The 23,503-nt window shown below is 48.4% G+C and overlaps 1 protein-coding gene across 9 annotated transcripts; it reads left to right on the top strand.

Moving 5' to 3' along the window:
- The first annotated feature begins 936 nt into the window (after positions 1-936).
- Positions 937-17,780, top strand: GIMAP8 (GTPase, IMAP family member 8). Of its 9 annotated transcripts, XM_045833732.1 has the most exons (7): positions 937-1,282; positions 2,484-2,525; positions 8,744-8,827; positions 10,322-11,000; positions 13,011-13,056; positions 14,418-15,041; positions 15,790-17,780. In XM_045833732.1, exons 1-7 carry the CDS (start codon positions 972-974, stop codon positions 16,449-16,451), a joined length of 2,448 nt encoding a protein of 815 aa, XP_045689688.1. In that variant the 5' UTR covers positions 937-971; the 3' UTR covers positions 16,452-17,780. The 9 variants fall into 9 exon arrangements, with proteins under 9 accessions (XP_045689688.1, XP_045689698.1, XP_045689689.1 ...); XM_045833742.1 differs by lacking the exon at positions 2,484-2,525 and having other exon boundaries at positions 937-1,174; XM_045833733.1 differs by lacking the exon at positions 2,484-2,525.
- Positions 17,781-23,503: the final 5,723 nt, after the last annotated feature.

Genomic DNA, 23,503 nt, shown 5'->3' with positions numbered 1-23,503 from the left:
GAGGGGAGGGGAACTCGCGTCTCCCAGAGAGGCAGGGAGGACGAGTCCTGGAGCTTCAGGCCGCTGGAATGCACACCTGAAAATGGCTATGATGGTCCCGTTAATGTTCTTTGCTGTGCTTTGTTTTGGGTTGTTTTTACCACAATGAAATACAATGTGAAAGAGTCTTGCTCCGTGTCCCACTTTTTTCTGTCGTGGGAGGCTTTGGGACGCTATGGCTTCTCACCAAAGGGCTTTCGTTGTATGAGCTACTTGAAAGCATGGACGTGTCAGCATCTCAAGTGCTTTACTAGCTCAGGAAGATAATTCTTGGCGGGGGAAGCAGCAGCGTTAGTCTGAGGGTTCCTCAGGCCGGGGGTTTTAGGGAAGGCTTCCTGGAAGAGGAGGCGAGGAATTGTTACCGACGCTGCCAAGGTTGTTTCAGGTTGGACAGAGGCCCGGGAGCTGCTGGTGGCAACGACGTCTTCATTGAAGCCCCTAAAGGTGCCATCCTTTCTGTCCCCAGCAGCAGGAAGCCCCCCAGACAGCTCGCGGTGCCCAGGGCACGACGGCCCGTCTCCGGGGACCCTCCCGTTTGCCCCCCACCGTCCATTCCGTAGCTGCACCAGGGGCCGAGCTGTGGCGAGAACGCCGGACGGGGCCGGCGCCCTGGAAGGCGTGTACCCGTGGGGCACCCTCCCTAACCCCGCCGCTCCTGACGTCGTCCTCGGTGGCCGGGCACTAAATCTGGGCTTCCCGTGGGTTGCAACCGTTCCGTTTCGGTGAAACCACTGTTTAGAAACTTCTTCTTCCTCGGAAACGCTGGTCATCAGAAAGACTTAGCGCCCGCAGAGCTGGCCCCGCCCCGCTCCCCTGGCCCCGCCCCGCTCCCCTGGCCCCGCCCCTCTCCCCTGGCCCCGCCCCTCCCGCCACTGCTTTAGGGTTCTGCCTGCGGGAGCGAGCGGACCCGGCAGCTGCTTCAACCAGCGAGAATGGAGCCAGCCCAGCGTGGAGGTTCTGAGACTGTGGCAGGGCAGGGGACAGGAGCAAGTGCTGAGACTGTGGCAGGGCAGGCGACAGGAGCAAGTGCTGAGACTGTGGCAGGGCAGGCGACAGGAGCACGTTCTGAGACTGTGGCAGGGCAGGCGACAGGAGCAAGGGCTGAGACTGTGGCAGGGCAGGCGACAGGAGCAAGGGCTGAGACTGTGGCAGGGCAGGCGACAGGAGCACGTTCTGAGACTGTGGCTGGCCAGGTGACAGGAGCACGTTCTGAGACTGTGGCAGGGCAGGCGACAGGAGCAAGGTATGTGTGGGCAGAGGTGTGCCGACACCCGCGGGGTCCCCGACCCGGAGAGGGGGCAGGAGCCGCCCGGAGGGCGCGATTTCAGGACCTCGGAAACGGTTCCTCCTTCTCCAGCTCTGGTCTCCCCAGCCCCACAGGGGAGGGAACAGAGGCTCCCACCTGTCTTGGGGGGCGGGGGGGGAGATTCTGGGAAGGGTTGCTCCCCGCAAGACTGGGATGAAGGCCTGGTGGGCGGGGCAGGAGAGGGGCAGTGAACGGGGTCCACTGCTCAGGGACCCCCTGACGTTGGGACTGCGCCACCAGCAGCCACCCACGCCCCGCCGCGCCCTGCCCGGTGCGTGCCTTCTCCCCTGCCCATGAAGGTGGCAGCTGGGACCCTGATTTCCCACATTCAGTTTTTGATTATTCTTGAACCTCTGCTCACTCAGATTCCCATACCTGAACCCTGAAAATGGTCGAGGTTTGCTAGAAATAATATTTCTGATCCTACCTACCTTTAAGCCGCCTGGGCTCTCGCCCACAAGCACTTTCGCTTCTTCCCGAAGCCTGACCCAGTCCTCCCCAGGCCGAGCTCTGGAAGCTTCCCTGACCACCTTTTTCCGCGGCTGTGAACTGGCGGAGGTGGGAGGAATCCTGGCGCCCCCGCCCCCAGCCCCCAGCCTCCAGCTTTGCATGGGCTGCCCGCTGGGAAGAAGGTGGAGGCGGTCGCGAGTCGCGACTAGAGTTGAAGAGGGAGCTTGCTTTCTTTTTCTCTCCGGGGCTCTGCTGGAGTCTCCAGAGTGGCCTGGAGTGACCCCAGGGAATTGGGCTGGTAAAGGAGACGGGGAGGGCGGGGGGGGAGAGGAATTGGGGAGAGAGAGAGAGAGACACACACACACACACACACAATCTTGATTCCACACAGCATCTTCAGCTGGAACGAGTGGGACAGATGTCATTTAGTCGCATTCTAATGGGGACCATGCAAACAATGGTGCTTACTTGGGAAAGAAAGTCCTTTCTTCTCCACACCCACAGGAAGTCTCTGTTTATTTGCCCACTAGTGTTTTTAATTTTTTTTTTGTTAATGTACAGAAATAATACTACTTCTCTGGTTCGGAATACAGCATGAAGTCACTCCTCTTTTATCGTTCAAAGTGACGTCAGTCTCCCTCTGCACTTGCACAAACTCTTTCTCTTGCCTTCCTCACACCCCCCTCAGGGTCCCTCACCCCACCACGTTCATGGAGTGGATGCGGCAAAAGTAAGTTAACACTTGTGCCTATGCGAAACAGAGTCGATTCTTTTTTAAAAATATATTTTATTGATTATGCAATTACAGTTGTCCCATTTTTTTCTCTCCTTTATTTCCCTATGCCCTGCAACCTTCTCCCACCAGCATTCCCCTACTGTAATTCTTGTCCATGGGTCACACAAATAAGTTCTTTGGCTTCTCCATTTCCCATATTATTTTTAACTCCTCCTATTTTGTACCTAGCAATGATGCTTCTTATTGCCTCTGCCTTTTCCCCCAATCTCCCCCCGACCCTCCCTGCTGATAACCCTCGATGTGATTTCCCTATTTCTGTGATTCTGTTCCTGTTCTAGTTGTTTGCTTAGTTCATTTTTTTTTTTTTTTAGGTTCGGTTGTTAATAACTGTGACTTTGCTGTCTTTTTACTGTTCATAGTTTTGATCTTCTTCTTTTTCTTAGATGAGTCCCTTAAACATTTCATATTATAAGGGCTTGGTGATGATGAACTCCTTTACCTTGACCTTATCTGGGGAGCACTTTATCTGCCCTTCCATTCTAAATGATAGCTTTGCTGGATAGAGTAATCTTGGATGTAGGTCCTTGCCTTTGGTGACTTGAAATACTTCTTTCCAGCCTCCTCTTGCCTGCAAGTTCTCTTTTAAGAAATCAGCTGATAGTCTTATGGGAACTCCTTTGTAAGTAACTGTCTCCTTTTGTCTTGCTTTTAAGATTCTCTCCTTATCTTTCATCTTGGGTAATGTAATTATGATGTGCTTTGGTGTGTGTTTCCTTGGGTCCAACTTCTTTGGGACTCTCTGAGCTTCCTGGACTTCCTGGAAGTCTATTTCCTTAGTCAGATTGGGGAAGTTCTCCTTCATTATTTGTTCAAATAAGTTTTCAATTTCTTGCTCTTCCTCTTCTCCTTCTGGCACCCCTATGCTTTGGATGTTGGAACGTTTAAAGTTGTCCCGGATATTCCTAAGCCACTCCTCATTTTTTTGAATTGTTTCTTCATTCTGTTCTGGTTGAATATTTATTTCTTCCTTTGGTCCAAACTGTTGATTTGAGTCCTGGTTTCCTTCCCTTCACTGTTGGTTCCCTGTGCATTTTCCTTTATTTCACTTTTCATAGCCTTTACTCTTTCCTCTATTTTGCGATTATACTACCATTTCGGTGAGCATGCTGATTACCAATGTTTTGAACTGTACATCTGATAGGTTGGCTATCTCTTCATCACTTAATTGTATTTTTCCTAGAGCTTTGATCTGTTTTTTCATTTGGACCATATTTTTCCCCTCCACACACCTGTTAGGTAGTAAGGGGCGGAGCCTTAGGTGTTCCCCATGGCGGGGCAAGCCTGGTTGCTGCACTGTGGTGCTGTATGTGGGGGAGGGGTTCAAGAGGGAACAATGCCACTTGCTGGGCTCTCTGCCAGTTTTCAGTCACTTGCCCCACTACCCACAAGCAAATTGGGCCCTTCTGATGCTGATTTCCAGGTGGGTGGGTTTGTGTACGTTCTAGAACTCTGTGCGTCTCTCCAAGGACCTCTCCTGTGAGGCTGGGAGTTTCTCCTGCTGCTGCAACCCCCACAGTTTTTTTCAGTCAGAGGCTTTGAGGCTTTATTTCCCCATGCTCAAAGCCTGGGTTGCGTGGTCTGTCTTACTCCCCAGTCGTTCCTCCCAGTTTATCTGCAAGCAAATGTAGGAAGTCTGGTCTGCCAGCTGCCGCCTCACCTCGAGTCCTCTCCACCCGGCTGCCCATCTGCGCACCTCCTACTGGTCTGGATGAATGTTTCTTCTTCAACCCCTTGGTTGTTGGAATTCCATACAGTTCAGTTTTCTGGAAGTTCTGGAAGTTATTCTTTGTTTTTAAATTTGTTGTTGTCCTTTTGGTTGTGTGAGGAGGCATAGTATGTCTACCTATGCCTCTGTCTTGGCTGGAAGTCTGCTTGTTATCCAGAGTTTATTCTTATGTCATTATTAACTATTATATTATTTTCCACTTGCACAAGTGTAAACCAACTTTTGCCCCACCCTGTACTAGGGCCACATACCGTATCAGGGCCTAGGGACACAGAGCAAGACAAGCAAGGTCTCACTCTTATGGAGTTTTATACTAAGGGCAGTTGAGAGAAAATTAGAAAGCAGACAGGAAAGGATATCCAATAGAAACAGCGTTATGGTGGAGATGAAGGACAGGAAGGAGTTCAGGTAAGGGTGTCTTTCTATGGCAGTGTCAGGGCAAGAGGATGCTCTTAGAAGACTCCCAACAGTGACTGGACTTAGGCTACGAAGAAGTGTCTTCCTCCTGGAGTCACAGTTCTGAGGTGTGAGTTTTAGGCTGAGGTGGGCTATGCGTCCTGAGTCATGTAAGAGATGTCCAGAAGGTACCAGGGAAGAGCCCAGGTGGGATGGCTGGCTTGGCTGGAGCATCGTCCCTTGCACCAAAAGGTTGCAGGTTCAGTCCCCAGTCAGGTCACATACCTAGGTTGTGGGTTTGATGCTGGTCGTGGCACGTGCGGAGGGCGACTGATCAATGTTTCTCAATCACATCAGTGTTTCTTCTTTCCCCTCTGCAAAATCAATAATAGTAGTAATAATAATAACACATATCCTCAGGTGAGGATTAAATTTTTTAAAAAGAAAATTACAGAAGTGTCTCTGGCCCTGGTGAATGTGTCCTCACTTGTGCCTGGTGCGGGCCCTTCCCAGTGGGGCTTCTTGAAGGAGGGTCAGCACGCTGCCCTTCCAGCCTCTTCCGTCTCTGTCCTTCCAGGGAGGTTTCTCCCTGTGGCAGGCCGTTGCCTGTAGTTTGGTGTCTTGTTCTTTGGGGCCATGAAGCTTTTATACTCAAATCACTGTATCTTAAAGCCTGAGAGGGCAGGCTGAGGCACACTCAAGGTGTTTGACAGTGGCACGGGTTCCTTTCTCACACATCCTTCCTCTGCCGCACGGAAGTGTTCTCAGCAAGAATAATGAAATGAAATGGTTGCGTTTTATGCTTGCCTTTACTAAACAAAAATAGTCCAACTGGTCAAGTGCCCTCCTTTGGACTCCTTAGAATATCTTTTTAGTCTTTCTTTTTTTTCTTTTTTCCCTTTTTTATTTTAATCATTGTTCAAGTACAGTTTTCTCCCTTTTACTCCCAATCCAGCCCACCCACCCAACCCTCCCCCCTCCTCTCCCATTACAACCCTTCCCCTAGTTTTTGTCCATGTGTCTTTTAAATTTGTTCCTGTAAACCCTTCCCATTCTCCCCTGAAATTCCCTCTTCTCTCCCCTGTGGTCACTGTCAGCCTGTCCTCTCTTTCAGTGTCTTTGGTCATATTTTGCTTGTTTTTTTGTTTTGTTGTTTAGGTTCCTGTTAAAGGTGAGATCCTATGGTATTCGTCTTTCACTGCCTGGCTTGTTTCGCTTAGCATAATGCTTTCCAGTTCCATCCAAGCTGTTGCAAAGGGTAGGAGCTCCTTTCTTTCTGCTGCATAGAATTCCATTGTGTAAATGTACCATAGTTTTTTTGATCCAGTCATTTACTGGTGGGCATTTAGGTTGCTTCCAGCACCCAGCTCTTGTAAATTGTGCTGCTATGAACATTGGGGTGCATAGGTTCTTTTGGATTGGTGTTTTAGTATTTTTAGGATATAGTCCCAGCAGTGGAATTGCTGGGTCAAAAGGCAGATCCATTTTTAGTTTTCTGAGGAAGTTCCATACTGCTTTCCATAGTGGTTGTACCGGTCTGCAGTCCCACCAGCAGTGCACTAGGGACCTCTTTTCTCCACAACCTCTCCAACACTTGTTGTTTGTTGCTTTGTTTATGATGGCCATTCTGACTGGTGTGAAGTGGTATCTCATTGTGGTTTTAATTTGCATCTCTCTGATAGCTAGTGATATTGAACATTGTTTCATGTGTCTTTGGATTTTCTGTATGTCCTCCTTGGAGAAGTGTCTGTTAAAGTCCTTTGCCCATTTTTTAATTGGGTTCCTTGTATTCTTAGAGTGTAAGTTCTTTATATATTTTGGAGATTAAACCCTTGTCTGAGGTATCATTGGCAAATATGTTTTCCCATACAGTTGGTTCTCTTTTTATTTTGATACTGTTTTCTTTAGCTGTGCAGAAGCTTTTTATTTTGATGAAGTCCCATTTGTTTATTCTTTCCTTTATGTCCCTTGCTCTAGGGAACATGTCAGTAAAAAAGTTTCTGCGTGAAATATCTGAGATTTTCCTACCTATGTTCTCCTCTGGGACTTTAATGGTGTCACGTTTTATATTTAAGTCTTTTATCCACCTTGAATTTATTTTTGTATAAGGTGTAAATTGGTGCTCGAGTGTCATTTTTTTGCACGTGGCTGTCCAGTTCTCCCAACACCATTTGTTGAAGAAGCTATTTTTACTCCATTTTAAGTTGCTGCCTCCTTTGTCAAATATTAATTGACTGTAGAGACTTGGGTTTATTTCTGGGCTCTTTGTTCTGTTCCATTGGTCCATGTGCCTGTTTTTTTAGTCCTTCTTAATATATTATTCTTTTTATTTCCATTACAGTTTTTGTGCAGTCTTATTTTTCTATTAGTTTCAGATGGATGGCATAGTGGTTAGACAATCACATACTTTATAAGACACTGCTCTCTAAAAGGTATGAGCTATCAACTGACAACACAGAAAAGGGCCTTTCTCATTCCCCACTTTCTTCAGCTGCATTTCTTTGTCCTTCAAGTCAGACACCACGTGCTCAGTCCCGAGCAAGTGCTGGTCAGGCACCTTCTTTATGTGGTAGGTACGGGGCTGAACAAAACAGGCGAGTCTCCATTTTCATGGAACTTACCCTGTATCGGCAGGGTGGCACAGAAATGAGAGGCAAGGTAGCACACAATGGGAAAGATGGCAGCAGTGGGTGCCGGGGGTGGGGCATGCCGGTGGGTGTGGGGGTTCAGGGTGCTCGTAAATAGAGTGTGACTGAAGGCCTCTTGTGCCACCGGGGTGATGCGGCAGGGACCTATTGCAAGTGAACCTGCCTCACACAAGTCTGGCAGGGAGAATGTTCGAGGTCAGATGAACAACCAGCACAAAGCCCCAAGGTCGCATGTTTGGGGAACAGCAGGGAGGCTGATATGATGAAGCAAGGTGGAGAAGGGGCAGAGGAGGAGGCCAGGGAGGCATCCAGGGCCCGGACTGGGTGGGGTCTCGGACCACTACAAAGCCTGGGAAGCCCTTAGGGACTTTGGACTGATGAGTGGTATCATCTGTCCTTTGTCTGAGACTCTGGGAGAAGGTTGGAAGCAGGGAGACCAAAGTCCAGAAAAGAGCTGATGATCAGTTCAATCTGGAAAAATCAGGAAAGGCTTGGTGTGGAGGCGATGTTTAAGTGGTGTGGTAAAGAGTGGGAAGGAATGTTCCAGGTGGGCAGGGAGAGAGGGGTTCAGGGAAGGGCAGGCTGACATTCTGGGGATCTGGAGCTAAGGTGGCAGGCACAAGGTGGGGTCCCCGACTGGGAAAAGCACCCACAATTACAGGCTACACATTCTCCTCAAGCCCACATGAAACATTTACAAAAACTTTATTGGGCCAAGAAGTAAATCTCAGCCAATGACAAATACAGATTTTACACAAATGTTCTCTGCCCACAGTGCAGTAACACTGGAAATCGATAACAAGGTAGCCAGTCTCCTGATACATTTTTAAATTTGATAATCACTTCTCTTACTTTATGGTCCAGCAGAAGTGAGAGCTGGGATTAGAACATATTGAAAACTGATCAACAAGGAGAGTGCAGGAAATAGCAACAGTGGGAAGATGCCAGTTCTTCTCAAACTACGCACAAATTCAATTAATGGCACTCAAAATTTCATCAGGATTTCCTCAAGGAAGTGGCAACTGATTTTAAAAACCCTCTAGGAGATTAGAAAGCCAAGACAAGCGAGAGAATTTTGAACAACAGCAAGGGAAGACTAGTGAGACATTTTTGAACAACAGCAAGGGGTTGGCACCCACTCGATTGGATAAATGAGACCGACTTTAAGGTCATTCTGATGAAGTCACATTGGTTTCAGTGATGGAAACACTGGCTCAGGAAGAGACCAAGAGTCCGACGGGCACAACAGAGAAGCTGGGGATAGACTCAGGGATATGTGGGTGCTTGGCATCTGACGGAGGGACTGTTCAGTGGGACGGTGCTAGGACACTGGACTCTTCGGAGGTTCTGACTTAGTTAAGAATGCTGATTTTTAACCACAGGAAAATGACTCTCAAACTTGCTGTTCATGGGAACCACCTGGAAGTTGTTGAGTTACTGATGCTGATTCAGCAGGTCTGGGAGAGGTCTGTGATTCTGCAGTTCTTACAGGAGCCCAGCTGCTGGCAGTATTGCTAATTGGTGACTCGCATTTGGAGTAGCAACAGCTTAAATTGTAAGAATAGTAGGTGTTTCTTTGATAGATAGGTGGCTCCAGGGTAGCTCAGTGATGTCATTAGAGATCCTGTTATCTTTTGCTCTGCCCTCCTTTGGCTTGAATGGCTCACACCTGACTTTTTGTTATCTTATTTGTTACCTCATTGCCCCATGATGGCCTCTGCAATTCCAGACATCACATTTAAATTCCATGCAAAAAGAAAGGGAGGAGGCATGACAACTGGAGCTCTCGCTGAAGTCTGTCCCTGGCATCAAGAGCACAACAGTATTTATAGAAGGCCCAAGGAAATGTCCCCTCAACTGTCACCAACTAGATGTGGGTCACATGGACACTCCTGTTTGGAAAGTTGCCTGGGAGATAGAGCATATGCATTTCCTGGTGCTGCTGTAATGCATGGCTACAACGCAGCCATGAAAACCCTCCCCGAATTTATTATTTTACAGTTCTGGGGGTCAGAATTCCTAACACCGGGTTGTGGAACAGGACCGTGATCCTCCTGGGGGCTCCATGGGGGAACCTGTGTCCTTGGCTTTTCCAGCTTGTAGAGTTGACCTCCATCACCAAAGCCAGCAGAGTGGCCTTTTCAAATCTCTCCCTCTCCGACCCCCCAGAGCTCTGCTCTTACACTCCTTTCTCTCACTCCAACTTCCCTGCCTCCCTTTTTAAGGCCTCTCATGATATACTTATGTGGAGCCCAGCCAGCTGATCTGAGATTCTCTGTCCATCAGAGGAGCCCAATCACATTGGCAAAGTCCCTTTTACTACTAAAGGTGATGAAGTCACAGATTCCAGGATTTGCACATGGACACCCAGTGTTTGGGTGCAGGGGTATTATTCTGTCACGTAGAGTGTCTAGATTTCTCCCAGCATGGAAGTGGGGGTAAGGTGAGTAGAGAAGGGGGCTGTTGGTTTAGTGAGTCCACAGTCCATTCTACCAGTATGGGCTTATTTCACAAATGAGCACAATCCTGGCAAACAGCGTTTCTTGTTCCGGTTGAGTCTGAGTCTAGGACTTCAGTAGCCTAAACCCTTGGGGGAAAAACTTGAGTCAAAAAGAGAATGCACTTTGCCCTGGCCAGCGTGACTCGGTTGGTTGGAGCATCGTCCTATAAACTGAAAGGCTGTGGGTTTGATTCTAGGTCAAGGCACATGCCTAGGTTGTGGGTTCAACCCTTGGTCAGGGCGCCTATGGGAGGCAACTAGTTGATGTTTCTCTCTCACATCGATGTTTTTCTCTCTCCCTTCTCTCTCTCTCTAATAAAAAAAGCAATGAAAAAAATGTCCTTGTGTGAGGGTTAAAAAAAAAGAGAGCGCGAGAGAGAGCACACACTCTTTCTTACAGTTCCTCTGTTCACCCAGTCTTGTCAGTGGGACCCTGACGTGCTGTCTTTTGTCCCCACAGGTGCAGCAGGAGTCTGTGTCCAGAGGAAGCTTCTGAGCAGGAGCAGGGCTGCTCCCCGGGGGAACTGAGGCTTCTCCTCCTAGGGAAGAAGGGCGCAGGGAAAAGCGCCACAGGAAACATCATTCTGGGCAGAGATGTGTTTGTGTCCAAATTCAGTGCACGGATGGTGACGGAAAAGTGCCAGAGAGAGAGTGGGGACGTGATGGGCAAGAAGGTGGTGGTCATTGACACCCCCGACCTCTTCTCCTCCGCAGCTTGTGCCGAAGACAAGCGACGCAACGTGAAATGCTGCCTGGAGCTCTCGGCCCCCAGCCTCCACGCCCTGCTTCTGGTGATCCCCATCGGCCACTGCTCGGAGGAGGACAGACAGGCCATTGAGGGCATTAGGAAGGTGTTTGGAGAGGGAGCCAGGAGGCACATCATTATCATCTTCACTAGGAAGGACGATCTGGGGAATGTCTCCATGCAGGATTACCTTGACCAAAATAGCTCAGTCCGAGAGTTGGTTGAAGCCCATGGGAGCCGATACTGGGCTTTCAACAACAAGGTGGGGGAGGAGCTGGGGGAGGCCAAGCGGGCCATCCAGGTGATGGAGCTCCTCGACCTGGTCAAGCGTTTGGTGGAGGCAAATGGAGGACCCTATCATGTGAACTGCAGAAACGAAGGCGGTGGATTCCAGGTGAGAATTCTGGTTAAGGTCTCCCAGGGTCTCCCTGTGGTTAGAGCTGGTGGGAAGAAGCTGGGCCGAGACAAAGAAACAGTTTCACAGGTTTTATTTAAGGGGCTATTTATCTGTAATCTGATACGATGAGGCGCCAGATGGGAGGTCACTTGGAATATTAGCCTTTGGACAAATCATTTATTGGTAAATTAATGGATACATCAGTGTCCTTGTCGGACTTTACCCCTCATATTTCTGGATACAAATGACTCATTAGACACCCCTGGCTTCAGTAGGACTGTCTGCTTCTTGTCCCCTCAGCCTCCCTGCACCCCATCGTCCCCTTCTGGCCACTCTGGAAGTAGCCGAGTCCTCCTATAATGAGCTCTAAAAGTTGGCATCCACCCGGCTTGGTTCTAGTCTGTCTTCTGGTGATGCTACATTGTGCAGCTTTGAGCTCCATCTATTGCCAACAGTTTCCAAATTAGTCACTCTAGTCCAGTCTCTCCTCTGAGTTCTGAGTCCTTTATCCAATTGCTACTTAACATCTCCACTGGACTCTCTTATAAGACCTCAGACTTCACCTGTCTAAACTTCTGGTTTCCCCCTCTTGGTTTTTTAAGTCTTATTTATTTTTAGAGAGACAGGAAGGGAAGGAGGGAAACATCAATGCGTGAGAGAAATATTGACAGGTTGCCTCTTGCATGTGTCCAGCTGGAGACCTGGCCCACAACCCAGGCATGTGCTCTGACCAGGAATCAAACCAGCATCCTTTTGGTTCTCAGGCCAGTGCTCAATCTACTAAGCCACACTAGCCAGGGCTAGTTTTCCTTCTTAAATCAGTGAGACTTCTGTTTTCCTTTCAACTCGGTGAATGGTTGTGCTGCTCACCATGCTCTTCCAACCCAAACCTGGGAGGTGGCTGTGATCCTTCAAGCCAGCACCTGCTGTCTGAGACATCCTCAAGTCTGTGTGATCATGCACCTGGAACCCAGCTGCTTGGCTCCATGCCCAGGGCCATCACCTGGTCCCAGCCAGCCTCTTCTCTCACCTATACTGGTGTACAAATAGTCTGCTGACATTCCCCTCATTCATTCTTACACCCTTATCCACTTCACACACAACAGCTGGAGTGACAGTTCATGGCAAGGGTGTCCAACCTGTGGCCCAAGGGCTGCATGTGGCCCAGGATGGCTGTGAATGCAGCCCAACACAACATTGCACATTTACTTAAAACATTGTGAGATTTTCTTGTGATCATGTGTCACAAATGTCACATAAAATAAATGTATGTTTGCTCATGCTATTTGAGCGCATGTGTGCCGATCATGCCTTATTCCCGTCATTACTATTTGGCAGCATGTATGTTTGCGAGCAACTGTTTTCAAGAATGAAACACAGTAATTGTAAAATTAGAACCAAAATATCTGATGAGCACCCTGAGAGCTTCCTGAGAACTGCAACCACTTCTATCAAACCAGATACTGATGCTCTAGTTTCTCAAATACAGTGTCAAGCATCCCACTGGTTTTATGTTGTCCTCTTTTGTTATACTGTAATAATAATAGATATTAAAAAACAGATATTAAAAAACAATGACATTCTATTGCTTAGATATGTACATTTTCTATATTAGTGATCAAAAACTTGGGACTTGCTCAGTGATTTTAAAAGATTATCAAAAGGGCCGCTGCATAATCAGGATTATTATGTGAGGACTTTTTTGCTTATCTGTGGTGGCGGAGCTCACAAAAATTATGTACAGACCTTTTTTTTTGCTCATCAGTGTTAGTCAGTGTTTGTGTATTTAATGTGTGACCCAAGACAACTCTTCTTCAGTGTGGCCCAGGGACACGAAAAGGTTGGACACCCCTGGTTTCTGTGACTGAAAAACTTGAATGAAAAATGTATTCATAGCCAAGGAATGCAAGCTTTTGTTTCTGGGGAGCTTACACTTCAACTGGAGTGATGTGCACCGAAGAGAAGATTTGAGATCTGCATTCATCATCTGTCCTCCTCATTTTCTAGGGCTGTGTGAAAGAAGGCACATTGCAGAAGGCGGACGATCCACATGGTAAGATGATCTTTAAAAAATGTTAAGCTCATATATGTATTATTTTAAAGATTTCATTTATTTTTAGAGAGAAGGGAAGGGAGGGAGAAAGAAAGGGAGAGAAACATCAGTGCGAGGTTGCCTCTGGTGTGTCCCCTGCTGGGGACCTAGCCCACAACCCAGGCATGTGCCCTGACTGGGAATCAACTGGGCGACCATTTGGTTCACAGACTGGTGTTCAATTCACTGAGCCACACCAGCCAGAGTTCAGCTGCTTTCTTTAAATGCCATGTTCACCCCCCTCCCAGACTTGCTGTGCAGATAAGGTCTGGAGGGCCAGTCCACATGGTGCTCTGGGTGACGCAGACCCAGTGACCATCCTTGGGGTTGCTGATGCTGCCATTTCTCAGTATGTAGTTTTGGCATTGACCTTGGGTCACAGGAGAAGTGGTGCGAACAGGGCACGTATGGAGAGAGAGTTTTGGGGCACAGGTTTTTACTGCAACTTGTTGAGGTAGAATTTACATAGAGTAAAATGCACAAATCTTAAGTATATACTCAGGGCCTTTGTACACATCTACACACCTGCACAGCCATCTGGAAGGTGTCCAGCCTTTTAGCATCTCTGGGCCACGCTGGAAGAAGAAGAGTTGTCTTGGGCCACCACACATTAAATACATTGCTACACAAAATCACAGAAACATCTCATAATGTGTTAAGTAAATTTATGGTGTTGTGATGGGCCACATTCATAGCCACCCTGGGCCCCATGCAGCCTGCGGGCTGCAGGTTGGACTCCCCTAGTAGAGTTGTGGAACATTTCCATCAGCTCTCCAGACTCCTACCAGCATCGGGTAATCAGGTCTGTTCTTGAACGTCGTATAGTGTGCTCATACAGCAAGCAGTTATGCATCCAGCTTCTTTTACTTAGCATGTTCTGGAGATCCAGCTGAGTTACGTATTTGTAGGTCGCTATTTGTCTTTGAGTTCTGAGTTGTATTCTGTTTACTGAGTCTATCACTCAGGGTCATTGTAAACACACATTCTCCCTGGTCCTGCCTCAGCCCAGGGACTGCACGCCCAGTACTTACCTTTGGTTGCAAAATGAGAGGAAGTGTAAGGACCAAGGTCAGTGAAGGCCAAGTTCACATTTTCATCTTCCTGGGCCATCTCAAGCCCTTGACGTAGCTGTGAGCCTGTTCCCAGCCCCTTCCGTGGCTTTCATGTGGGCAGGCAGCTTCTGACCAGGACAAGGGTTGCAAGGGTCCCAGCACTTGCACCATTCTGTATAAACACTGACAGGGAAGAGAAACCACCACACTGCCCCCATCCCTGTGCCCAGCTGGAACAGGAGACTCAGAATCTGTCCTTTCATCCCACAGGCCCAGGGGAGCAGCTGCCGCTGGCCTCGGGGTCTGAGATGAACCCCAGGCCGTCAGAACTAAAGGTCCTGCTCATTGGGAAGCGTGGTGCCGGGAAAAGTACAGCCGGAAACAGCCTGGTGGGGAGGCACGTCTTCAAGACCAAGTTCAGTGACCTCCCAGTAACCATGAAGTTTGAGTCTGAGAGCAGAATGTGGAGAAAGAGGAAAATTATGATCATTGATGGTCCAGACTTGTCATTTTCAGAGGACCTGATATCAGATCTTCGGAAACAAACCCCAGAGGGCCCCCACGCCTTCCTGCTGGTGACCCCCCTGGGCTCCTTTGCTGAGAGAGATAAGAAGCTGCTGGACACCGTCCAAAGCAGTTTTGCAGACGAAGTCACTAAGTACATGGCCGTTCTCCTCACCAGGAAAGAAGATCTAGGGGGTCAGGAAGTAGAGACGTTTTTGAAGAGCAATGCAGACCTCCGTGAGTTCATCCAGAAATGTGGGGGCCGATCCAGCGTCTTCAACTACAGGGCCACAGGAGAGGAGGAGCAGAGCCAGGTGGACAAACTGCTGCAGAGGCTTGTGGACATGGCAGAGCAGAATGGAGACCAGTCCTGCAGCTTTGGAAAGGAAGGTAAGCCGAGTCAGAAAGCAGTTTCTATGCTCTTTCAAAAAGCGCATGTGGGATTTCCAGGCAAAGTCAGAGAGACGCTACCAGGACACACATCGTATCACCCCTGTGACCCCACCTGTGGGGAAACTTACTGTCCACCTTTTCACAGCACACAGGACAGTGCCAGCGAGCACTGTCACTAGAACCACGAGGTGCTTTTGGATGCCAGTGAAAGGCCAATTAAGTTGAAAGTGGTTGTAGTGAGAAGTGACTTTTATCACCGTCCACCTGGAGATGGTACGAGTGGTCGCTTTTTCACAAAAAGTAATGCTGAGAAGTAGTTTCTCAACTACATCCCAGAGACTGTGCTACAGTTAGCATGAGTGGGCAGCGGGGACACTCAGTCACAGCAGGAACAGAAGACAGAGATGAGGTGAGTGACCCACGTGACCCAGGTGAGTTGGTGAAGACTAACAGAGCACACACAGGATGCCAGGGAGTCAAGGAAGGTGCTAGAAAACAGAGCAGATGGAGAGAGAGGAGCAGTAGCATGTCCGTGGGTGAGCACTGGGCAGGGACTGCGGTCCGAGTCCTGCTTGTAGTTTGTGTGTGTCTGGAAGAAGCCATCCCCGTGCTTGGGGCTGGCCCTGCCAGGTGGGAGGTGGCCCTGATGCCCTGGAGCATCCTTGGCAGCAGTGTGTGGCAGGGCTTTGAAGGGGGGACCTGGATCTGCCCAGGGTCACGGCTCTCTCCTGCTTTCCTCCAACAGAGGTCCTGACCATCGTCCTGGTGGGGCGGAGCGGGACTGGGAAGAGTGCCACCGGGAACACCATCCTCGGGAGGTCTGTCTTCCTCTCTCGGCTCCAAGCCCAGCCGGTCACCAAGACATGCCAGAAGGGCAAGAGGAAAGGGGCTGAGTGGGACATCGTGGTGGTGGACACTCCCGGGCTCTGCCCGATGTCCCGTGATCCATCCCAGCTGGAGATGGTCCGCCCCTACGTGCCCGCCAGTGGAAGGAATACGGTTCTGGTCCTGGTGCTGCAGCTGGGACGGGTCATTCACGAGGACGAGGAGGCGGTGAAGATGCTGGAGACCCACTTCGGAAAGGATGTCACGAAACGCATGATTGTGCTTTTCACCCGGAAGGAAGACCTGGGGGCTGAGGACATTACCTATTACTGCGCCAACACAGATGACAGAGCTGTGAAGGGGATCATTAGAAAGTGTGGGGTGGAGCGAGTTTGTGCTTTTAACAACAATGAAACTGGCCAGGCCAGGGAAGACCAAGTGGCAGTCCTTTTGAAAATGGCCAGTGAGCTGATAGGTAACCATAAAGAGGGCTCGGATTTTCTTTTATGTGGGGAACAACAGCGAAAAAACTCCAAGGGTGCCTGGTCCCTCAAATTGCCATTCGGACTGCAAGGAGTTTAAAAGACTGGTGGTCATAGCTGGGTGAAATACCTTTGGTCTCCTAGTTAGTGGCCTGCTCAGGATGGGGGGTGAGGGTGGGGTAGGGGAGGGCTGGTGGGTGGGAAGAAGGTTCCTGATGCCGCGGGCTGAGGGTCAGTGCCTCTTACCATGCGATGCGTCAGCTCTCTGTAGGTAAATGCACTGTCAGGCTGGGGCAGGCAGTAGGGATTATAACGGAGCAAGGAGAAATAAGGAAGGGGAAGGCTTCAGAGGTGAGGCTGGTATTCAGTCAGAATCAAGTCACCAGGCTCCTCTTCCTTGTGTAGGTAGATTGGAGTCAGGACAGACACCAGGACCAAGGCCAAAGCCAAGGCCAGCCTGTGGCCAGAACACACATGGCTACACAGGAACCAGGGCTTCCAGATACGGGAGCACAAGGCATTGACCAGCTAAGCCCTGGGCGTGGCAGGAGGAGGAGCTGGGCTCCCTGGGTGGCTGGCTGCGTGCTGGGTCTGCTTGCCCCTGAACTGCCCTTCCTCCCCCCCTCCCCCCCAGGTGGCTGTCCCTTGTGCTGTCTCCTTTTCAATGCTGAGTGCACAGGGACCCAGTCACCCCCTCTTTGTTGTCCCTGAGGATGTGAAGACGACTCTGTGAGGTCTGAACACACTGTACTGTGAAGTCATCACATGGAGTGAACAGACTAGAACAAAACTCAGAAGCTCAGTAGAAGTGCCAAGGTTAGCCCAGCTGGCAAAGCTTTAAGATTCTAAGTATAATTTTAGATTTCCTCTAGCAAAGGGTATTGAAAACTCCTTTTCACTGTTGAGCCTCTCTCCTTTAGAGGGCTCGGCATTAGGTTAAACCTCAGAGGGCTCACGTGGTAACGGCTGACACTCTAGGGGCTTCAGTGTCCCATGTCCGGGGGCCGGCTGGGGGAGGCAGGTGTGGTGCCAGCCGTCCAGCCTCCTTCTTGTGTTGCCTCTGCACTTCCGGCTGCCGCTCTGTCCCAGGTGGTGGGTGATGTCCTACTCAGCTGTGAGCAGATACAGCTGAGAGCTGCCTGCTGGGGGCGCTGTGTGAGATGAGAACTATGGGATGTTCTCCCAGCAGCTGAAGGGCCAGGCGGCTCCAATATTAACCACTTCATAGATGCTTTGGGGACAGAATCTGTGTCACGTTTGGGTTTTCAAAGTATCAGCTTACCTTCAAGATTGAGCCTTTTATAAGAGCACTGGCTGTGCCCATGAAAACTTTTGTACCTTGTGTGACCCTTCGTATCGCAAATTCTGGAGAATGTACGAGTCAGCATGCTCAGTTGAGTGAAATAATAAAGATGAGCTGTATTAGGAATGCATGTCCTCCTGAGTTAGTTTTCTGTCTTGAGGAAGAGCTTGCCTCTTTGAAGAGCCAGTAGATACGTCAACTCTGGCAAATTTTTGCATCTTTGGTGCCTGGGACTGTTGGATTACAGGTGACAGCCACTTTACTAGGCATCCAGCAGCTCAGGAATCCCACTCTGGGCACTTCTCTGTAGCGAGGGTGAATAAGTGTAACCTAAATTAGAACCAGGAACATCGGGAGGAGCAAGGTCTCGAGGCGATTGTGCCTTTTCCTAGAACTTCCCTTCTGTTTAAAGGCAGGTAGCTCCCCCAGGGTGCTACCCATGGCTGAGCAGGTGACGTGGGAGCTGGTGTGGTTGGGTACATGTGGGCATCTTCTCCCAGGTAGCAAATCACCACCATCCTTTAGGACTAGTCTTGGGGTGGGGACGACAATACTGTTGTGTTAGTTCCTTCAAGAAGCACTTGCTGAGAAAGCTTGAGGCATGCAAGAGGTTTATGGTGGGTGGGGGGTGGAGTAGTGTCTGCTCCAGACAGGAGCGGAAGCAGAGCGGGACAGAGGGAGCCTCGGACCATCCTGCGGAGCTGACATTTGGAAAGAGAAGAGACAGTTGTGTTGGACAAAGAGTCGCTCAGGCCTGACAAAGCTGGTGACGACCCAGAGAATTGTGGGGCAAAGGCGGAGCCATTGCCATCCGGCCTGCACTAGGGGCTCTGCAGGGCTCCACCAGGGAAGGCCTGGCTCTGCTCAAAAGCTAAGGTGGGTGGTGACAATGTCACAGCTGCAGGCCATCAGCTCACCACGCAGAAAGCCACACTTTCTTGTCGCCTTTTGCTTTTCAGTGCAGTATTTTAGATTCCTACTGAGACAGAAAGGGCTGAAAGTGACTCATGCAGAAATAAAGGCTGAAATTCCCTGTAAGATGTAAAGAGGTTAAATTAGTAATTTAAAAAATTCTACCGAACATTTAAAGAAGAATTAACACCAATACTTCACATAGGAGAGGAGGAATTCACAGTTCATTCTATGAGGTGGGTATCATTCAAGGGTGTGACGGAAAAGAAAACTACAGACCGATATCCTTTATGAGTGTGGATGGGAAAATCCTCAACAAAGTAGTAGCAAATTGGACATGACACCTGATAAATAGAAGTGCATATCGTGAGATGGATGTACCACATATAAGTACAGATATCTGGGATTTGTATATAACATTTATTAAATTATAGCCCAATATCCAACGTGTCCCAGGCCCTCAATTTGAAATCCGTCAGTCACCTGTCAGCTGAGTGTCTCCTTCTCCCTGACGACCTGGTGACGTTCGGTCCAAACCGAGGTCGCACAGGGCGGAAGAGGTCAGAGCGCTCCCTCTGCTTCTAGGAGCTCCCTGTCCTCTGGCCTCAGCCTTTCCCGTCCCCTCCTTCCTGGGAAATTGGGCATGTTTCTGCTTCAGCCTGGGGCTCTGCAGCCCAGCATGCAGCGTTGTTACTGGGTTTTCAAACTGGTACTTATGCCCAATGATTCATATTCGGTGTTTTAGTTTTAGAGACCTCACTGGAGATGCTGCACATTATGAGAATCAGCGCACAGACGTCCTCCCTCCTTTCCATCACTCTCTTCTCTCAGCTCTTCCCTTTTGTTTCTCTAAATTTTAAGTCACTTTTGTTTGTGTACATGAGATCCTGTCCCTTAGTGGATCAAAACGACATTTCTCTTTTAGACCATCCAGCTTTGGTTAAATAAACAAAGACACCTTAACCTCCCTCTTCCCCATGTAATATTGAAAGGCAGGAAAAGTCCATTTTACAAACTTTAAACATTTCCCATATATTCAGAACATTGGATAAATTAGAGACGAACATTAAGTGTGCACAGAAGGACATTCAGGGCGCTCCATCGGGTTTAATGAGAAGATGTATTTGTGCTTATTTATAGTGTCCAGCTTGTTTCCAGTCACTATTTAAAAGCCTCAATCCAAAATCTTCCAGCGGCAGGGAGAAAGCTGCCTCTTCTTGAATTTGCTCCCACCGGCTTTTCCAGCTGCTCGCTGGCTGCGGCTCGTTGTTCCAGTGGCTTCTCTGCTTTTGTTTCTTTCATGGGCTCTTCATTTGTTTCTCTCTCACAGTCTGTGATGTTGGCTGAGAAGAGGTGTTTGTGGGGCGCTTCCTGTTGTGCAGCTTTTGGCCTTGTTCTCCCCTCGTTTTCCAGGAACCACGTCGTTTGAGATGGGCGTACGACCTTGCCCCTGTGGCCCTGCGTTCTGGGCGGCTACGCCTGGCACTTGAGGTGGGTGACTCACTTGTTGCTTGGAGCTGGAGTCCCAGAGGTCACTCCGGTAGGTAGGGGCTCCTCCCTGGGTCCTCCGTGTACAACTGCCTGGTGAGTGACCACGGTCACTGGACACACTGTGTCTGAGAGTTTCTGTGGGAAAGAGTGAGCCCAGTGCAGACCCCAGTGTCGGGGATGACATGTAGCCTGGCAGCTTGCGCAGCAGTGACCTTGAGCCCCGCCCCATCTGGGCACCAAGCACAGCAGGTAAAGTTAGAGGCCCCTGTTTTGCAAATAAGTTTGTGGTTTTTGACACTTCACACTCTCCTTTGTCTCAAATTTAGGGTCACATAGCAAGGAGCAACAAGCAAACTGTGGCCTTGACAAGAGTCTGGCTGCAAGGCCGGGCTCATCATAAACAGGGCCATTTTGGGTAATTGCACTATAGTGTTTCCTTCATTTGTTGCAAGTACTAGAATGCTTGCGGTCTGCACCAGGAAACTGGCTTTGTGACCCCTGTCTTAGCCTATTATGAGCTCACCAGTAACAACTCTCACATCCCGTATCTTTGTGTGTCTCTTGGCCTTGACACTTTTGTGGCTGAAATTTCATGATGTTCCTGAGCTCAAGGGGTTTGCCGCTTAGGGTGTTCTATTCGAGGACCGGGCCTGGTTGTCACAAGGCCATTTTATTTACTTGCAGCAACTAAAGGAGATGGGGATTCACATCCAAACTCTGTCTCCCCACAGGGAGGCTAAAGCCATCGATTTTATACCCATTATTTGGTCAGTGACACATTTGGTTTCTGCTTTGCAGTTGGCTGCACTCGTTGGGTTGGGTTGGGTTGGGTTGGGTTCCTGTCAAGGCCATGCTGCTTACAGCAGTGCATGCAAAGTACTGTGTTACAGTTTACCATTTAGCAAGATTGTATTTTGCCCTGGCCAGGCAGCTCAGCTGGTTAGAGCATCTTCCTGCTGTGCCAAGGATGTGGGTTTGATCCCTGGTAAGGGCACATACAAGGTTCAATCAATGAATGCATCAATGAGTGAAACAACTCTTCTTCAAAAATCAATACCCCTCCCCGCCACCCCCCATATTTATTAACAGCCTCCCAGACCTGAGACCCTGGTCCTGTCTAGCAAGGACATCCACCACAAGAAGGTCCACATTTACACCTATAAAAGGAGGCACAACTAACTTATATCCACTTGCCTGTGGTGTATGTTCCCTTAAATGGCTGTAGAGTTCAGTTTGCTGGTATATTGTTCAGTAATTTTGCATTGATATTCATCAGGGAGATTAGCCTGTAGATTTCTCCTCGTGTAGTGCCCTTGTCTTGTTTTGATATCAGGGTTAGTCTGGCCTCACAAAATGAGTTTGGAAGTGTCTCTTCAATGTTTGGACCAGTTTGAGAAGGATAGGTTTTAATTGTTCTTCAAATGTTTGGTAGAATTCATTTGTAGAACCATGTGGTATGAGTTTTGCTTTGTTGGAAGATTTTCGATTCCTGCTTCAATCTCCTTCCTCATTATCGGTCTGCTCAGATTTTTTGTTTATTTATGATTCAGTCTTGGTAGGTTGCATGTTTCCAGGAATTTTATCCGTTTCTTCTAGTTTCTCCATTTGTTGGCCCGTGGTTGTTCATAGCAGTCTCTGTGATCCTCTGTATTTTTGTGATATCTTCAGTTGTAACATCTCCTCTTTCATTTATGATTTTATTTATTTGAGTCTTTTCTATTTTTTTAAAAAACTGGTTGAGCTAAAATTTCATACATTTGTTTATCTTTTCAAACAAAGAGATCTTAGTTTTGTTCATCTTTTCTATTGTCTTTCTGATCTCTATTTCCTTCCTCTGCTAATTTTGAGCTTAGTTTGTTTTTTTTCTTGGTTCTTTGATGTAAAGTTAAGTTGTTTATTTGAAATATTTCTTCTTTCTTAGTGTGGACCTTTATCGTTATAACCTTCCATCTTGGAATTGCTTCTGCTGCATGTTGTATGTTGTTACCACCTTTGTTTCAATTTAAACAAAAAATTCCCCTGATTGTTCAGGAGTGTGTTATTTCATTTTCATGTTTTTGTAAGTTTCTCAGTTTTTCTCTTGTTAGTGACTTTAGTTTCATACTATTGTGGCCAGAAAAGATATTTGGTGTTTTTTCAATATTTTTAAATTTGCTAAGACTTCTTTTATAAACATATGGTCTCCAGACGTTGAATAAAGGCCCCTCAGGGCTGACCCAGAAGACGGGTCAGGGGTGCAGAAAGTGAACACGGAGACAACTGGCACCTCCGTAAAGGGCCGAGACCAAAAACAGCAAGTTGGTGGGTACGCAGAAAAGATTCTTTTTATCACTGAAAAAATTCAGCAAAAGGCAAGTGACTCTTAAAAGCAAAACAAAAACAAAATATATAGTTGAGGTTATATTTTATGGAACTGTAAAAGGTACGACAACAATAGTGCATAAATGGGGAGGGAGGAAGCAGTGGTAGAATGTTGCAGAGATCTCACAGGACTTGTGCTGTGATGGACTGTTCACTGGAGGTAGAATGTAGGCTAAAGGTGCGTACTGTCAATCATGGAGCAACCACTGGGAAAATGACATGAGGTGCAGCTAATAAAGGAGTAGATCAACTAAAGTGAAATTTTACAATTCACCCAGAAAGGCAGAGAAATAAAGGACAGATGGGAAAAACAGACAAGTAGCAAGACAATGAATTTAAACACAACCGTATCAATAATATTAGGTGTAAGTTATTTAAATGACCCATTTATAAGACAGTCAGGTTGGATTTGAAAAGCAGGGCCCACCTGTGTGCTGTGTGAAGGAATTCCCACTTTACATGCAGAGACACAGACAGGTCACAGGGCAAGAATCCAAAAAGACACACCGTCACAAAGAGAAACCAGGCACAGGCTCAGCATTTGACACCTGCAGCGGCTGTATTCAAGTCAAACAAAGGAGGAGCCAAATGATACCATCTTTGCACCCGGGATAGAGAAGGGCCTTTCATAATGACAAATAGGTTAGTGCATCCACAAGACAATAAGATTGAATGTGCCTCCTAGGTAACGGAGCTTCAGAAAACAACAGAACTTTCAAATCTAAGAAGGGGACGATGAGCCCAGCAAATGGGGAAAGAGACCACTCCACATTTACAGTTGGAGTTTCAACACTCCTTTCCCAGTACTGGATATTATTTCCTTGTTTTCCCAAACTGAGCACAGACAAGGAAGAGATATGGGGTTTCCTAATTTTCTAAGTTCCTCCCCAGCCACCTCTGACTTCTGGTTTCACTTCCACATGTCCCGCTGTCTTATGTCAAGAGGTTCCTGGAGGGGCAGAGGGGGCTGAAGACTTAGGGTTTGGTCGGGACCCTGGGCCATGGGTGGCTGGGTGTGCACCATCTACACTTCCTTGGCCCCTGGGGCTCCTCTGTCGGAGAGAGAGAGAGCAGTCTCTCTGCTG

The sequence above is a fragment of the Phyllostomus hastatus genome, unplaced genomic scaffold (genome assembly GCF_019186645.2).
Source record: "Phyllostomus hastatus isolate PE091 unplaced genomic scaffold, TTU_PhHast_1.1 phas_contig_1021, whole genome shotgun sequence".
Taxonomy (NCBI): domain Eukaryota; kingdom Metazoa; phylum Chordata; class Mammalia; order Chiroptera; family Phyllostomidae; genus Phyllostomus; species Phyllostomus hastatus.
Note: the sequence above shows the minus strand (reverse complement) of the source record. Positions and strands in the feature narration are given on the sequence as shown.

Coding starts and splice junctions, on each gene's coding strand:
- GIMAP8 (XM_045833732.1), top strand. CDS start 972: ATGGAGCCAGCCCAGCGTGGAGGTTCTGAGACTGTGGCAGGGCAGGGG. Junction 1,283..2,483: donor GGGCAGGCGACAGGAGCAAG/GTATGTGTGGGC, acceptor CACCCCCCTCAG/GGTCCCTCACCCCACCACGT. Junction 2,526..8,743: donor ATGGAGTGGATGCGGCAAAA/GTAAGTTAACAC, acceptor TTTTAACCACAG/GAAAATGACTCTCAAACTTG.